The sequence below is a fragment of the Dermacentor albipictus genome, chromosome 8 (assembly GCF_038994185.2).
Source record: "Dermacentor albipictus isolate Rhodes 1998 colony chromosome 8, USDA_Dalb.pri_finalv2, whole genome shotgun sequence".
Taxonomy (NCBI): Eukaryota; Metazoa; Arthropoda; class Arachnida; order Ixodida; family Ixodidae; genus Dermacentor; species Dermacentor albipictus.
In genome coordinates this window covers 45147552-45166066 of record NC_091828.1, presented here as the reverse complement: position 1 = coordinate 45166066, position 18515 = coordinate 45147552, and the positions used below count along the sequence as shown (strand labels likewise).

The following is an 18515-nucleotide window of genomic DNA, read 5'->3' as shown; positions in this document are numbered from 1 at the left end:
TCCGGCAAACATTACTGTTACATACGCTGCAGTTGCCCAAAAGCGTGAGAAGCAGTCAGGGATATTTGAATGCCATCGCGTTCCACACTTAGAGGCGAAGCTTAAGCATCCTCAAATCTTTAACTCTACCCATGCTACCGCAGAAAAGAATATCGTGCGTGGACGATCTACTATTTGCTGACGCCACGCTCTACGGCTGATCTAGCAACCAACAGCGAGGTGAATAAATATATGCAAATCGTGAGGTATAAACCGAGAGGCAGAATGATGTACGCTAGAAGAAGAAACCACGTCGGCTAACTTATTTATGAACGTGCCGCGTCTCTTTGAGAAACGAAGATCATATGTACTTTAGAGTCTGCATTGCAGTTATTGAGAGTAGATTGCTCGCGCACATCTGCAGATCTTTACTCCAGCTGATACCAGGAGGAAGAACTATAGACTTATTACGTTTATTATACTTTGCGTCCAAAATATAGCACATATGACGTGTTTCTGGCTGCGGAAATGCTTTGGGTGCATATAGTTAGTGCAAGGACAGCCTTCGAGATGCCTTTCTTTTATTCAGACACAACCACTGCTGGGGCACAAATTTAGAAACCAGCTATATAGCGTTACTATTTCTAATTAAGGACCAGACAACAAGTTATTTACTACACTCTTCAATTATTTTGCCAGGAGTGAGATACTATGCGCCGAGAATGGCGTTTGCGTGTACTTTGGGAAAAAAGTAGGCATATATTAGGCAGCTGCGTTTGAACACCTAAAAAGACATCATCTGTTTTCAAAGACAATTTTTAGTTTGGGAAAGAAAATAAAACAAGCAGTTTCTGCAGCGGACATGGTTTCTCTTATTAATCTCTGGCACCTCTTATTTTACCATTCTCATGAAGCAAGTGGTGTCTGCATGGGGCGGCTTACTATGAACTCTCTTAACAAGGTTTTTCGTAAACAAGTGTCTCTGTTGTTTCATGCGTTCAGAAATCTGCGGTTCCTATAGTTCCCCAAGTGAAAGAACCCTAATCTACCTTTTTCAAAGTGTTAAGGGTAAGATCGTAAACGTGCGCTGAATTCTTAGTAGTTATGCTGATGCTGACCAGCGTTGAACCAATCAGCTACTCTGACAGATTTTTTTCGGGGCGCTGCAAACGCTCTTTCGTTAACGGCGTATAGAAAACGATCGGCAGTATCTTAAAGATTAGCAAAAGTAGCAAGATAACAGTCGTTGCTGAGAACTCCACTTGAGTGTCCAGTAACGTCACCAGATGGGCACAGAAGTTGTAGAGAAAAGGAGCCGAGATTACGAACTCCTTGCGTGTGTGCCAAATATTTGAAATACTAACAAGAGTTGCGACCTATCATAGTAAACGCGTTTGCGTCGTCACCCAGCTGGCGCCGCCAGATATGGCGCACCGAGCAGGCGGGAAAAACCATAGGGCTTCCCACAAGCATTGCTAGACGGAACTGTGACGCTAGTGTTAACGGAGACCTTAAGCGTGGTAATTCAGGAGCATTGAGAATGATTGGTAGCTCATGGATTTGCTTAAACTTGGCTCTAATGACTTCAGATGGCGCGATGACTTTCCAAATTGACCATTTCTCAAAACGTGTTGCGTCAGAAACGCCACAATGCTCAATAATTACGCACGTCTTTTTTTAGTAATTGCTTTTCTATGCTTATAAAACTATCAGTGCCTGAAATTTTAGAATGATTCAGCGTAAAAAATGATGTCAGAAGAACCTCCAGAGCCAAAAGAACAAAGACTAGAGAAATCTATTTGCTAGCCATCGTTCTGATGGCGGCTGAACGATTGTAGCGTCTGAGTTCGTTCTAGAGATTCTCGCAGTAAAATCTACGCTGAAAACCACTGACCCACTACTTCTCCCGGAGGTTTTCAGTGGCGTGAGTCAGCGAACGGTACCAACTTACCCGAAGACATCGCCGTATTTTTGACACGCTTGGTCCATGTTTTTGATGACATTCTAGAATGAAAATGCTTCCATCATTGGCATTCATTATTCGAAGTGCGGATTGGTGTTATGAGTAAAACAGGACACTCGAGCAATATACGGTTTCTATCCTTCCTCGCATCGCTGAGTTTATTTCACTTTATATATATGCACTTGTGTCAGAACTGCGATAGTAGCTTATAAATGAAAAGACATGGGATCTCTCGACTTGGAGATGACTCGCACTTTTAATGAGCCACGCGCCGTGACTACGCTTTCACACGACGATAGGCGGTCATTCTACATCTAAGTGTTTTGAGCTCACAGTTTATAGTAAATTAGAATTGTATGATATGCGTTAATGCGAAACAGTCTGTGGTATGGCATGCGCATCAAAGGTATTGGAGAATACGCCGTGAATGTCAAAGAAAAATTGAAACATCGACATTTGCGCCAGAATGATGTTGCGCAACCACGGATGAAATAAAAGAAATGAACTTTTATGCGAATCACGTAGAATAATTACAAAATCCGACTAGAAAAATTCAATTTGCTAACGAATATCCACTGACAAAGCCTCATGCGAATTTTTTGTAGAATAGTTTGCGGGGCCAGTTGGTGCATGGTGAATGTATAATGGTTTCCAGCAGGTACGGACGCGAGCTAATTTAAGTAGAAACGGACAGGACAACGCTGTTCCACTGTTCAATGCTGGACAGGACAACCAGCGTTGTCCTGTCCGTTTCTATTTACTTGTGTTCGCTTCCGTACCTGCTGGAAACCATTATATGCCATATGAACATTCACGAGGACAAATGCAATTCTGAATGGCAACGATACAATGAAGTTAAATTCCTTGTTTTCTCATTCGCGCTTCAAATACGTACATTCATATCCATATCATTTAGTCGCAATCTCATTAATTATATACGTCCTTTTCTTGTAACCCACTGAAGTTGCTATGCATCTATAGCAATTCCTGTGCTGAGCACGTCTGGGCTTCATTTCCGGCCGCGGAGGGCTCTTTCCGATGATCCTGCAAAGCAAGAACTTTCGCTTACCATGCTTCGCCTGCTAAATAAAGACGCCCATGGGGGCAGAATTAATCCTGTGCTGTCCAATACTACCTCTTTCGTAGCACACGGCGCTTCTTCAGATGCTAAATAAAAGTAATTTTCGCATCCACTTTGTAGCTAACGCGATATCTAGAAAGATGACAATAACGACGTTTGTTCTTTCAGTATTTCCTACTTGTCAGCATAACAAATTCTATAGGTGGCTTCAATAAAGCTTGAATGGCTACAAACCAGTCGAAAAGCTTGACAACTTTGAACTGAGCTTACTTCAGCAAATTTATGTGGTATAATTCATTTTGCCGACTTGGAGGGCTCTTTGATTCTGTAGCATGACTGCGATGACTTCGCCTCTGCTATTCGAAACTCGTGCTCGCATAATAGAACCCGGTGTCCCATGACCTGCCAACAAGCTAATTATGCAGTCACGGTGCATTGTGTATTGTGGCGAACTGCTGTCCCTGATACAGCGCAAGAGCGATCCACTGTGCTGATTTTTTTTTCTTCCTCACATCTCACTACACATTCGTTTGCCACCCTTTTGTTGTGCACGGGAGATGAATTATATCTGTTGTGGAGGTATCGGCCAGAACTAAATTGTTTGGGCCAGAATTAAACTGTTTGCTTAATACCCCCCCCCCCCCCCCAATATATGAAATAATCAGTATGGAATCATCGCGGAAAGCAACGTGCCTGGGTATCAAATTTCTTTTGATTAGACAGATAACGATGTTATTAATTTAAATACGAGGTTTTTACCATTAAAACACTGCAAGTTGCAGTAGTAAATTGCAGTGACCTTGCGATATTTTAGGAAAATCTTTAGTAAGTATACATTGATAAGCACATGTTTTTCGACTACTTAGTTCAGATTCATTTCGGGGAAAAGTCGCACGACAGAAAATGACACATCTGGCTAGACGACAAGACATGTGCCATAACGACAGACATCTGCCCTGCTGCAAAGTTTTATGTGTCGTTTTATGTGCCATATTATCCAACATCAACGTAATTGTAGTAGGTGCGCTGGGCACAACGTACCTGTTGGATATATAGTAGTGGCTCAAACTAAAACCACGAGAACTATTAGCTCTGGCATAGAAAGAATGTTTCAAGCTATGGCAATGGACTGGAAGGAAGAAATCATATATTGGGGTAGATAGGCATGGTGGTTGTTCTGAATTTCCCTTACATTGGTTACTATATGAATAAGGTCAGTTTTTTGAAGGATCACATTCTCATTTACTTTGGGCCATACTCTAGTAATTTCATTCTTGGAGCATTGAAGCGAATACAGTAAATATATAAAGTTTAAGCTGTTCAAGCCCACCGCGATTGGCGGACAAACGTTTTTAATGAGTGATGTGTCATTGCGATATGGGGCTTGCCTCTCGCAGTTGCTTGGTGTCGTTTGGCACTTTGCACATCGTAGTATCGCTGTTTTTTAGTACATCGGTATTTTCCATACATAACATCACAGAAAGTGCCTCCATTAAAGAACACTTCATACAATTCAACGTCTACTTCATTTCACTTTTACATACCTGCTTCCAGAACTCGTCCGAGTTGCCATTGATGATGTTTCGAAGCGGCACTGTGGGCACCCCGGTGCCTCGAAAAGCGTCGAAGCATTTGCGACGCTCACTGCAACAATCAAGAGCGGCGGTAAGACCACGTGTCTTATCGCTGCGCTTAACTTTGGGGAAGGTCAAGAGCTGCAGTGGCGCATTTAAGATGCAAAAAGCTGTGTTCCGTTACTTTAAGGACCAATTTAGGAACACGTCCGTGAATAAAGACACAAAAATCAGAGATACCTACAAGGACAGTGCATCGTGTCGTTTTGCAAGCGCCAAGACAAGGTTGAGGTACGCTATCCTTTTTTGACCCTGGTGTCACATGCGGGCGTGCGCGCGCGCGTGTGTTTGTGTTTGTGTGTGTGTGTGTATGTGTGTGTGCGTGTGTGTGTGTGTGTATGTGTGTTTGTGTGTGTGTGTGTGTGTGCGTGGGCGTTGTGCGTGCGTGCGTCTAGATGTAATGTAAATAATGATCGAATGACATTGGAGGTATTTTCATGGTGTTAAAAGATAAGTATTCTGTGGCGTAGAGGTCACGGCACCGCACTTGCGAATGGCGGATCCATAGTTCAAATCACGTGTTCGACCGCTTTATTTTTCAATTGTAAATTATTTTGTTATATCATATTGCAATATAATATGTCGTTTCCCTCTTTGACTTCTCCACTAGTTGTTTACCTAGGCTTCACCAGCACGCCTGATATGGAGGATTGTTGCCATGAGAAGAGAGAGAGACAGACTCTTTCTTAGAAAAACAGATTTTTGCTGGCGTGCATACAACCGCTGGCATGCGAAGAAAATAACCCGGTATAAACGGCGGCGTGGCGGCTTAGGTGGATGCCGCTTTAGCGGCCGCCGTCCAATGAATTATGACACGTCGTCATAGCGAATTTCTCGTACTGCGTAGTTGTGCTTTACCTGCGCTTCACAAACAAGTCTGACCCAGAGGTTTCTTGTCAAGGGGCGAAAAGCAACCTGGCCTGAAGCTCTGGGACGGTGGCTTGTGTAGATGCCGCTTTAGCGCTCATAGACCAACGAATAATGACGCGTTGTTGTAGCGAATTTCTTGTATTATATGCTTCGCCATTAGGATTTCTCTGTTTTGGCCGAGCCGATACCGACAGACCACGTTTGGAGGTAAGTTAAGCGTCGGTTCTGGCGTAGTGTGCATTGTCACAGGCTGCGGACGAACGGCGCGAAGCGTATATCTTTCTCCGCATTACGTAGGCGCCGTGCCCACATTTCCCTCTTCCAAATCACACGCGCGCACAAGCGTCGGACAAAGACGGCGCCTTTCTCGCGTGTCTGCACCCTTGACAAAACGTAAATATGCGTGGAAATACGACTGGAATTCTTACTTTTAAATTATTGCATCTCTTACTGTGTAGTTTATTGTAGGGGAGCCATGGCAGTGTTCTGCCCATGTATTGTAGAAATATGCGTCCATATTTATTAAAAATTAGGAGCTTGATGTTGCCCTTGCCATATGTCAGTTTCCTTCAGTAAAGAGCACTTTCAATAAGGGTCATAGATATCTACTGTAAATAAAGTACCTTACCAAAGACTGAGGTAAACTGCACCCACGATATAAGCTCTCAGAGTTACGACGCGACGAGTGGTGCGTAGCTGAATCATTGTGAGGGAAAAAAAATGGCAGCTTTTTCCGAAAGGCAAGCGTTGACATTGACAGAAAAGTACTAGGCAATCACACAAAGAAAGGATTTGGTTTTATCGACTCTCAAAATCGTAATACTGATTCGTTTATTCATTAAATAAACATGAATGTTCCACGTGTGGGAAGAAAAACACGGACATATCTCATCAGTTAACCCCGAGCACTTCCTGTCACAGCGCTGCCATTACGAAGAGCGCCGGCAGCCGGTGGTGTATGCATCGTGCTGTTGCTCGTTACACCGTGTCGCCGAAATTTTTAGTAAGCGAGCTACAAAATTCGGTGCAAGGAAAAAACAGCGGACATTCCGAAGCCAGCCATCTCGGCTCTCCCTAAACATTGCGCCCGCTGCAGATCACCTCGAAGATACGCCGCGCGGACAGCCATGAGTAGCCTCGGCGGGGCCATATAAGAAGGCGCGTGGTCTCCTCCCCTAGTGTATGCTTGATCACATTACTTTCAACATTGGGTGCGCGAGTAGACAGAGTGCATCGTCACCACGTCTTTGCTGAGCTTTGCATCGCGGCGTGTGGCACGCCGATCACTTACAAATTTTATCCCACTTGGTGTTGTTGGCACACGACGATGAGGGCGGAAAATTCGCTTGCGGTGTCAATAGAACGTTTATGATAGTACAATAAAAATAATAACAATGTTTCAATGGCACAAGTGCCGTTCAAACAGAGCACCTAGAAAGTGAAAGAGGGGGTCGCAGAGATTAAAGCTCTTCGCACTCAATACGAAGGGCTGGAGCACGTTGGTGGAATTTTGAGCTGGTTTAACAACAGTTCCATTTGCAGCAACTTTCTGTGCTACGCATTGCCACTTGCCCGTTCGCAAAAATGTCCGTCACTACTCGTATAACTTACGAAAAAACATGTTTTGTTGCTTTATCAAATAAAAGGTTATCACTATCCAGCGACCTTTATTCTTGTAGTAGGGTGTGAAAATTGTATAACGACATCCCAAACACTAATCTTAAAGGCGTTCAAATTGTTTGTGTGTTGGTGCTCATATTTGGAGGTTCAGATATTACATGCTTTTCCCTGGTAACGTGTGCGTGCAGTAAACACTTGCAAGCGGAAGTTACATTTTTTTATGCGGTTTACGGGGAAGGAATCAGAACTGAGACAGCACGAATCAAGTGCAGATGGTGTAAAAGCTAGCAGAAAAATTATATTTCTGGTCTGGAATGCGCAGTCGGGCTGTTCAACGGTTCAGTATTAGTTCTCTGGGTCAAACTGTTCACAATGTATTGCGCTAGAGAACTTAGTAGTGTCGTATATTTTCTTTTTCTTGGAACCGGCTATAACGTCATTGTAAGACCGGCTGGATGTTTCGAATTAGCATAAATCTTGCTGTCAATTTAAGAAGGTATTTAGAAGGTATTTATAATTTAAGAAGGTTATCTCCGTAATGATTTGACTGGATATTACTTGAAGGTATTTTGAAATATTTGCTTTTGTTCTGAAACAAACACAGAATTAACTCGCTTAGTTATCGCATCTTCCCTGTAGTTTATACTATCGACAGCAATTTCTGAAAAAAAAAACTTGTATCCCCGTCTCAACGCGCACTGCGCCCCAGCAGCAGTATCTTCTGGCTTGATTATCTAGCATCATGTCATGGAGTAAAAGAAACGGAAATATTTAACTCGAGTGCACATGACTCAAAAGTTCGCAGAGCACCGAAGCGTACTAGGACAGAACTGGAATAGGAAGGCTGGATACACTAGAGCGTAGGGAACATACTGTCCAAAATACTTCTTGCGCATCCTTTTCGTTCTATACCGTTCGGTGAGTTCTTTTATTTTCGTAATTGAATTATATCTTCATCGGCAATTAATTCCTAATCACACAGCATTCTCTCGTTGTAAGTTTTACCTCTTTTCTTGTTGATTTATTCATTCTTCTAGTTATTTCTGCGTTCAACCGAGCAATATAATAAAGGCTCACCGTCATCATTACCACCATGTTATTCGTGTCACGGTACACGGAAACAAAAACGTCCTTACCGGAGCAACCAGAGAACCAGGCCGTAGGAAGCGCCTAAAGCAAGCGCGAGAAGAAAAGCGCACGAAACGCTCAACAACGCCGCCATAGCCGTGGCCAATGCCCGTCTTGCCGGGAATACGCTCGTGGGAGAAATTCTGATTGCGTGGGAGAAACAACCTCAACGGCTTCTAACAAAGATAACTCTGATAAGGTGCGCCTCACTCCGGCATATGACCTTGCCAGAGATCACGTTCCAAATCAGAAATGGGCTTCGTGTTTCCTTTTATCGCAGGCAACCTTACTACGCAGCGCATAGTGGCCACAATGCCGAGACGAAAACGTACGATAACTCTACGGCATCCATTAGAGTTCGCTGTATCGTAGTAAGGGTAATCAGTTAGGCGTTTTTGTTTCCGTTGAAATGCATGTTAGCTTGCGCGACAAAGTGACACACGTTAAAGCCAGCACAAAGTAGGGACAAATGCTAAACTCTCAACTAATAAGCGTCCATGTGCAAAGAACATGTATGCAACTTTCTATCGTAGGCTACATTAGCCGCTCAAGTGTTCGTTCTCGATGAAGGTGTTCGTAGACGGTGCCAGCCACAGGCGAGTGCAGCATTGGCCTCAGGTGTGCCACCCTCGGATCTCGTACCGCGCCTGCTTCGCTTGCACGTTGGCGAGATGGTTCACACCGTGTTTCCCTGCGTTACGCATCCGAGCTCACTAACGCAGGGTCTATGCTGCGTGTCATTGATGACTCGCGGTTTAAGGCATTGCAATCTATCTATCTATCTATGTAAACATACTGAGAGATATCTATAGCGGCTCCACAGCCACCGTAGTCCTCCATAAAGCAAGCAACAAAATCTCAATAAAGAAAGGCATCAGGCAGGGAGATAAGATCTCTCCAATGCTGTTCACAGCGTGTTTACAGGAGGTATTCATAGACCTGGATTGGGAACAACTGGTGATAAAAGTTAATGGAGAATACCTTAGTAACTTGCGATTCGCTGATGATATTGCCTTGCTTAGTAACTCAGGGGACCAATTGCAATGCATGCTCACTGACCTGGAGAGGCAAAGCAGAACAGTGGGTCTAAAAATTAATCTGCAGAAAACTAAAGTAATGTTTAGCAGTCTCGGAAGAGAACAGCAATTTACAATAGGCAGGGAGGCACTGGAAGTCGTAAGGGAATACATCTACTTAGGGCAGGTAGTGACGGCGGATCCGGATCATGAGACGGAAATAATCAGTAGAATAAGAATGGGCTGGGGTGCGTTTGGCAGGCATTCTCAGATCATGAACAGCAGGTTGCCATTATCCCTCAAAAGAAAAGTATATAATAGCTGTGTCTTACCAGTACTCATCTGCGGGGCAGAAACCTGGAGGCTTACAAAAAGGGTTCTACTCAAATTGAGGACGACGCAACGAGCTATGGAAAGAAGAATGATAGGTGTAACGTTAAGGGATAAGAAAAGAGCACATTGGGTGAGGGAACAAACGCGAGTTAATGGCATCTTAGTTGAAATCAAGAAAAAGAAATGGGCGTGGGCAGGACATGTAATGAGGAGGGAAGATAACCGATGGTCATTAAGGGTTACGGACTGGATCCCAAGGGAAAGGAAGCGTAGCAGGGGCCGGCAGAAAGTTAGGTGGGCGGATGAGATTAGGAAGTTTGCTGGGACGGCATGGCCACAATTAGTACATGACCGGGGTAGTTGGAGAAGTATGGGAGAGGCCTTTGCCCTGCAGTGGGCGTAACCAGGCTGATGATGATGATGATGATGATGATGATGATGATGAATCTATCTGCGTGATTGCTGGAAAGGAACGGCCGGCTCTCCCCAGCTCGGCGTAGGCAACGACACCCGAGGCGTACGGGTTTGCTTGTAGTGCCGCTGCAGGCTCGCGTTTGTAGTCGCCGGCCATCGAGTCAAACGCCTCGCTCTCGAGTGGCTGCCGCTGTGATCGTGATAGACAGCGGGAAAGAGCTTAGGGGGCTTATGTCCGTCCTGTCCATTCTTGACTTGGTTTCGTCCGCGTCATGCAATATCTTGAGTCCAAGGGCCGTTGCAAGCTACGCTAATGTGTCCACATCGGATGATGTTGGGTCGTTCAGCCATTCCTGAAGTACGTGAGACATTTCTGATACTGCACTGAGACCGAGAATGCTATGCAGGGGTGCTATAACGTAAAGCTATAACAAACTTTTCTATTGCAATTCCGCAATCTGCCCTTCATTGATCGGTCAAAACACTTTCGGGCTATCCCTACTTCACCTGTCTCTCACGCGACGTCACGAAAACCGCGAAAACCACACTTCTGATAAGATATGTGCACACTGGCTATGCATGGTCACACCTAACGAAAGAATAACTATATCTCATTCGGTGCCTTTTTCGTCACAATGCTCTCCCATTGGTCAAATGTTTCCGGGCTGCACCCATTTCGCCGGTCTGTCAAACGACGTCCCAAAACCGCAAAAACTCATAACGTCAAACTGAACTGAATTTTTTTCTGAATAGCCGGAGACTACCCCTTTGGGAAAGAATAGAAGACTGCTGCCCACCGATTCCTCTGGCATTAGCTACTGGGAGTGGCCGCGAGCAGGCATTTATTTGCATACAATAAACATTTCTCCGTGGCACTATAATGTTATCGAGCCCTTTCGGCACGTATGCGACATCACACTGCCAACTATCGCAGACGCCAGCATTACCCTCTTCAGCCTGTTATCTAGTGTCAGTGTTCTGTCTCGACCCCATTGAACCCCTCTCCACTTGAGCGGCCTTTTCGCCTCTTGTCAGCCAATTCGATAAGGAAATCTACTTAATGCAGGCAGTGCTACTCGCTTTGAAATAGAAAAAAAGTGACGTCCTATAAAGGAGGAGTGCGCTTCACTGGTGACGTAAATTTGACGTCAGGAGATTGAAATAAAAAGAGATTCGAATAATTTGATTAGATTACGGGGCATTATGTGCCAAAACCACTATTCAAATATGAGGCATGCCATAGTGGTCTCCGTAAATTGGGACCACCTGTTCTTTAACGTGCACCCAAACCACTCAAGGGAGATAGCACGGAACGCACGAGAAAAGCAGGCAAAGAAAAAAAAGCTATCGAGAAAAAGCCGCGTGTGTCAACATGAGCGTACCTTGCTCGGCACATTGTTCCGCATTTCCAGCACAGAAGTTAGTGCAGTGAAATGCGCCAGCGTCGCGTATTGTTATCAACCTATTATCGCAATCAAACAACACCGTGACTGTCCCGCTGTCTATCTGTACACTTGCCTTGAGCCGCTTGCTACGCATTTCTCGCGTGCGTCAAAGGTGCGCTTCCGCTTTCGCGCATTATCGTTCTATCCTTCGAAGCAAGCGAACCGGGCAGCTGCGGCTCATTGTAGCACCTACACTTCACCTCAAACGAATACGTCAGAATACAACAAACAAAATACTAAGCACCTTTTTCTTAAGGCTTGTCTTTCTCGTTCTGAATGCTGTAAAATTCTGATTACAAACAGATATCAAGCTAATTAATCAAATAAATTATTTCTCCTCACTGTCTCCACAAGTGGAGACAGTGAGGCGAAAGTTTACACGGCTTGAACTACCGTCTCGTGAAAGAATACAAGCGCACAAATTCTAGAGGGTCGCAAGCACGAGAGAGTCCATACAGTTAACAGTCGCCAGAGGCGCTGCAATGCTATTCTCGATAAAGTCAGTCATGACAATAATCCGACCATTCACTGTCCATTAGGGGAATGGCAACGCAGTGGCGCGGCATGCCTGCTCACCGGAGGCACTTCAACGAGGCTATAAGTGCTGCCACTTTACCAACGAAAAACCACACTCTAGCCATACAGTCGGGAGCCACGACTGTCCCTGAAAAATGTCGGTACGGTATCCTAGGGTGCCTAGTGACTCTGGAGGAAAACACAAAATAGGAGAGGCCATAACATCACGTTTTTGAAGCCGGAAGTGCAGCTATGTTGGTGTGTCATCTCCCTTTGCGCCTCCAATCAGCTCGCCGCAGCATAGGCACAAGTTTTGACATTGCATTGCTAGAAGTCGCCAAAAGTGTGTGCTACCGATGCGCGTCATAACAAAGCCGCGATACTTCTGTTGCAGTTTTAGTGAAGCAGACGCGCTCCTGTGCATTTCCGTGGCACGTTGAAGAACACGACGAAGACCTGCGCCATGGTAATTTGAGTGTTTCTGTTGCTGGCTGACACACACACTCATGCACCTTAGAAACAACTTGCAGGTTTACACACCACACAGCAATGTTAGCTTGTCTCGCGAACACAACGCGTTGTGAGAAAGACCCGGTAAAAAAAGAAAAAAAAAAGACTTATCTCACTTTTCAGTAGCCTAGAGCAGCAGCGAGAGCTTCAGGAGCGTGGTTGTTATAGCAACGTTGATGTTTTGCATAGCTGTCCCAGTGCTCCATTGCGAAAAACACTACCTGATGCGGGCTAGCTGGGGCCGCTCCTGCGTTTTCTTTCCTGCAGAGTAGTGACGCAGCACAATAAAAATGTGCTAGTCTATGTGCGTGTGCAAACCCTCCGTGATGCATTGAGAAGACCATGGTGCCCAGCGACACAGTTCACCGCTTGTCATCTCTTGCCTAGTGAAGGAGTCTCTGTGCGCATGCACGCAGTATTTGAGTATTGTGTGCACTCCAAGGCGCTTGCCGATTGCCTCTGCTGGAGCGAACGGCAATCGCAGATGGATATCGTAACGACACCGCGGCAATCGCACTTTGGCAAGTGAGGGCTCTAGTGTGCAGGTATGAAATGAGATTTCGAGTGGAGGAAGGTGTTGCAACGGTTTAGTGCGCAGTACTTGTGATGAGGAAGTGCCCTTGCACTGGGTCTAAAAAACCGAGCAATTCTAGACGTTGACCATGTTTGCAACACTGCGGTTCCGATACATCACCGATGACCGGGCAACCATCTCAAACGACAGCTGTGATACGTCGTTGCTGGAGAAGACTACGCACTCCTCAGCACCCTGGTCCAGCGCTGCGCATCGACGCCTTGCAAACAGCTACAGTGACGTGTCGATAATTAATTGCTGTGCACTACGCTGCCACAATGCAGGCAAAAAAACCGTGCTGTGGGGCCATCACAGCGCGAAAAGATATATCCATGAGCCAGCGACAGCCGACGCTTTGTGTTTGATAGTGGTGCTCAGTACCTCACCGATGGCACAGATGACAGTGCGTTGTTCGTTCTTCATTTCGGCGGTCAAGATTGTTGATGCCTCTTAGCTCAGCGCCGCGTCGCTGTTGCCAACAAATAGGTTGAACGTGGCCCAACCGTGGTGGGTGCGTGCACAAGTAACATTCTTCGCGTGGGCGTGACCTATGGTTTTCATTGACAGGTGAACTCGTTCTAACTCCTACATCAAAAACCCCCCTTCCCTCGAGTTGAACTTGGGGTCATGGTGGCAGCAGCAGCAGCCTGTGTCATTGCATCCAGTGGCAGCAAGCGTCAGTATGACTGACTGGACTCGTTTACCTACATTAGCAACGTAGAATTTCAGCGTCATTTTGGCCTTTCTAAAAGGCAGTGCACTGGTGGTGTGACGAGATAGGCGAAGACCCCTGCCCCCGGAGAGAGCATGGCAGGCAAATTACGCTTTCCGAGCAAAGACTGGTGTGACTAGGCTGTGGAGGGGAGAGTTCGTGCGATCGCTTCGGCTCGCTCCGACCAGGTGTACGCTGTGGGTAGACCTGGCCTCCGCGCCAGGCCAGATATGACGGCGTCATCGTAATACTGGGGCACTTGCAAGGACCTGGGTTTCAACCCGGACCAACCAATTTGCCAAGATGAAGTGGTCACATTACGTTGGAATGCTCGGAAAGGACACTGGGCTGCCTTCCGGTGCAACAAGTGCCGAAAGCAGTTGTCGCAGTTACACGGTGCCGCTGCACTACACGGGTAGAGAGGCGATGCCAATTACGATACCAAAGTAGTGGATAGCTCTGTGAAGTAAGGATAGTAGTTTTAGCCACCGTATAAACATTTAAACATTCGCTTACTAACTAAACTAATCATGATAGAATATGTAAGCATGACTGAAGGAGAACGCAGGAAGAAACAGACACATAGAGACAGCGCTGTGTTCGTATGTCTGCTTCTTTCTACGCCATTGTTCAGTCGCGCTTACCAACTCGATCATAGATTTAAACCAACTCGCCCACCAACGTGTCTTTACTAAATTGATAAGCACGGTGTCACGCGCGCATAGGTAAACATGTACACATCTCACTCGATGAGCACGGAAACTCGGAGTCAGAAGGCTGGAGTGAGGAATCGCGGCAGCAGCAAGCGAATTGACCTTCGTGCATCTCTCACTTCAACACGAAGGAAACGTCGGAAACAATGGGAGGAATTCCTCAAGAGCAGAAATCTCCCTATTAAATTCCAGGATGTCCAGAGGACTCACGACACTGCGGCGGGACTTCATCTCCCGGTCCCATCGTGGGCGGAGCGACCGACTTGATCTTCGGGAGCCTTCGGCTTTGCCTTCCCAAGATCTCAGTCCCTCCGGTATCAAATAAAGTTTTGTCATGTCATGTAATGTCACGTCCATTCAGCTGCGCAAGCAATTTGTGAAGCTACAAAAGAAGGCGAATGTGACAAACAGAAGCATGCTTGACGTCATGAGAACCTATTTTGCTTCTAGGCAAACCAACGCTTGAATGGGAGGCACCCAACATCATTTTTGTTTTGCTTAATTTGCTCAAGTTCGTTAATACAGGTACTCAATTTTCCATCTCCCATACATCCACTTTTACTTGTTTGCACTAAATGTACAAACCAGGCCTACCCCTATTGTCTTCTGAACAGGTGAGGCAAACGTTCACTATTGAATGCCTTTGTTTCGGTGAGAGACAATTTCAATTTCAATATAAAAAAAACGTACGTAATCAGACCTATCCCTAGTGTGAATATACGAGGCCAAGTATTACTGTAGAACGCATTTGTTTCAGTCAGAAAGCCACGACACCATTTTCGCCATTGCAGCACTAAAACTGATACACAGGCGAGTATTAGAAAAGCAAAGGAGACAGTAGATTTACACTATCGGCTAAATATTGTTCATAAGACACTAAATAGTAAGGAGTAATGGCCACGGTTAGTATAAGAAAACTTTCCACATCGAGCGCTGCACTGAAAGCGAGATCTTGCTTGTAGTAGACATGCGACTTCTTGCACGGTTCTCGCAAACTGTGAACATGATAATTGTTCAGCACATAGAACGTAGATGGAGTGCTTGTAAATGCCTAATGATGTCTCCCATAAGTGTGAAGAGTCAAAACATTTAGCTGGTCAAGCGTCCTGCAATACGCTTGGCAAGTGCATCTCTAACTTACACTCCTAGTGAATCTTTACGAGTTCCTGAACATACTGGCCGAGCCCGCTTTACGTCTTCACTGTGCAGAACCCAAATCCAACTTACATCACAGTGATCATTTGATCACAGATGTTGTTAAGAACAAAGCAAGCACGCAAGCAATGATGATGCAGTTTACGTTATCGATATCACATTCAAGGCCCTTATGCATGATTCAGAACCGCGCTTTCAGTTGCCCGGTTGCCTTTTCCACAACACGTCTAGCGGTTGACAGCTTATGATTGAAAATATGCGATGCTGAACCGGTAAGACCTGGCCGGTCTTGCCTCAAATCCCCCCGATCGTCGCACGCACGCTGGCGTCCCACACACAATCACGTACATAAAACAAACACGTTGGTCTATGTAGAAACGCTTTGCCAAACCCCCAAGAATGACAGATAGCGAGAAATGTGCAAAACGCTTCGCATTACAGTGGTTGTCACTGTGCCTGGAATCTGCACTTCTTTTTTTCTACTTCGTGTTTCTGCTTCTATTATTGTTCTATCTTCTTGAACAACTGTTGTTGAGTGCCATCGCTTTATTGCTAAAAATTCGTGCATAATAATCGTCATCTTTAAGAAGGCGTTCGCAAGCAGACTGATCGGTGGTCGACAACCCTCGACCAGCGGACGTACCCTGCGCCTTCACTTACGCGGAAGTAAACAGGTGACAAAGAGATAAGTCAGCTTTGGAAGAGGCCAAACGAAGCACGTTGCGCTTAAAAAAAGATGCGTTTGGGTCATGAAAATAGGACGGCCCTTATGTAAGCGCTCGCTTCCGGCAGGCTTGAGAGGCTTGGGAGAGAGCAAAGACCTTATCGGTGGCCCATGCAGCGCCACCCGGTAACGGCAAATGTTGCAGCTCTAGTTGCCGCTGGATATCCCAGTACTTTTGTAGCACTCGTTTTCACGGCAAACGACCGCCACCAGGCTGTCCTTCGGCAATGCCGGACCTAGCGTGGGCTTGCTTTGCTGCTGTTGTCGTGTGCATCGTCTGTAGCGCCGTCTCGTGGGCGATTAGGTAAGTTATGACGGGTGCTCAGTTGTTATCGCGGCAAAGCAGAGATTGAATATTATGCAGTATTCTTGGGCTTTACACCTTTCTAATTAGAATAAGGAAATGGCAAGGAAATATGGACGGTCGCATCCGAAACATTACTGCCGCCTGCTGCCTACACTGGCTACAGCTTCAAATCCGAAGCCTGCGCCTGGGGTCAGCTGAAAAAGGTTACAGAGGCGCTTACGTCTACCTACGTCTATTGAATGCGAAATCATTTGGGCTCTTCCACGCGATACTTTTCACTAGGTCATGCGCTCAGATTGGGCACAGTCACTTCTGACGACGGGCCACCGAAATTTTTGGGGGTGGGTCAAGTCGATTTTGGGAGTGGGCCAGGTTGGTTTTGAACGTGGGTCAACTCGATTTTTAAATCGGACACTGTCAATTTTTGAGCGTGCTCCACGGCGACCGTCCAACGCCGTGGCTACATGTTCACCATGGGATACTGCACTGCGAGCCGCAGCAGGTCAAATGCCGTTAACGTGAGGTCGTCCTTGCTCACGTGGGCTTTGTTGCCATCGGACGTTAACGCCACGCGCTCGCCGGATTTTCTGCTCCATGGGGCTTTAATAAATTTAATCGCAATAATAAATTACGTACAGTGGGCTGCGAATGCTCGCTTCTTTTACATGCCCCGCTATTTCGCTCGTTGCATTGTTAGATTCTGTACATATCTGGCAAACATGAGGGAAAGAGGTTCCGGTAAACTATACACTAGGTGTGGCATAGAAGTTGGTCGTATTGCACATAAACTTCTGTATTCAAATACGCTTCAACACTACGATACTACTCTGGTATTCCTTTCTGTCGTTTATATAGGGTAAAGTGGCTCTAAATGTCTGAACACCGATAAAAGGTACACTTTTTGGCTAAATAAGACCGTGATATTTTTAGAGTCAATTGATGCATGATTGAGCGAAGTAATTTATTTAGTTGTTGAATTTGTAGTGATATAAATATATATATTTATATATATATATATATATATGTATATATATATATATACATATAAATATATATATATACATATATATATATACATATATATATATATATATATATATATATATATATATATATATATATATATATATATATATATATGTGTGTATGTGTGTGTGTGTTTGTGTGTGTGTGTGTGTGTTTCCTGTTTTAATCGCTTTTTCTCAATGCTTTTCGAACATGCGTTTGAAAAACAGGACGCCTACAGAAACGCGATCGTGCATACTTTGAAATAAGCATTTACCTAGCCGAAATTCCATGGAAATAGCTATGCTATATCTTTTTGTTATGAAACCGTGTATCCCTTGAAGCGGTATGAGCCTTGGAATAGAAGATGAAGAAGCGCAGGAGTCTGGGTTCAGGAGAAGAGAAGAAGGAAGTGAGAATTAAATGTAGACAAGATGGACGCCAGTTCCACAGCAATGCTTTACGTTTACTGTGTCCTTTAAGTAGGAACGCTACATTATTTTGGCGCAGCCGGCAGCGAACTCCAACATGTGGGTGAGATTTTTCCTTGAGGAGACCTCCGCGGACAAGATCATCTTTTCGAGATACCAAGCTGAAGATGAACCAGCGGTGGAACTACCTCGCGAACTCAACTCGGCAGAACTCATGAACCTGGTTTTAGAGAAGGCTTCCATGGACCCTGATGAACTACGTCGGAAGGGTGCTGTGAACGTGAACTTGCCTCTGGTGATCTTCGACGAATTAGTTCTTCAACCGATGCGTCGGAAGGACTCTGGATCACAGTCGTCGACGGAAGAGGTGAGCCTCGTTTTGAAA

At 45.4% G+C, this 18515-nt stretch overlaps 1 protein-coding gene across 1 annotated transcript in view; it reads right to left on the bottom strand.

The window, feature by feature from the left end:
• Positions 1 to 8460, bottom strand: part of LOC135909740 (cytochrome P450 3A6-like) — a 54595-nt gene extending 46135 nt beyond the window's left edge. Inside the window, exons 1-3 of the mRNA XM_065441801.2 lie at positions 8284 to 8460; positions 4568 to 4667; positions 1931 to 1983 (exon numbers count right to left, since the gene is read on the bottom strand). Of these exons, the coding sequence (XP_065297873.1) occupies positions 1931 to 1983; positions 4568 to 4667; positions 8284 to 8369 (239 nt within the window). The 5' untranslated portion in view covers positions 8370 to 8460. The remainder of the gene's footprint in view (positions 1 to 1930; positions 1984 to 4567; positions 4668 to 8283) is intronic.
• Positions 8461 to 18515: the final 10055 nt, after the last annotated feature.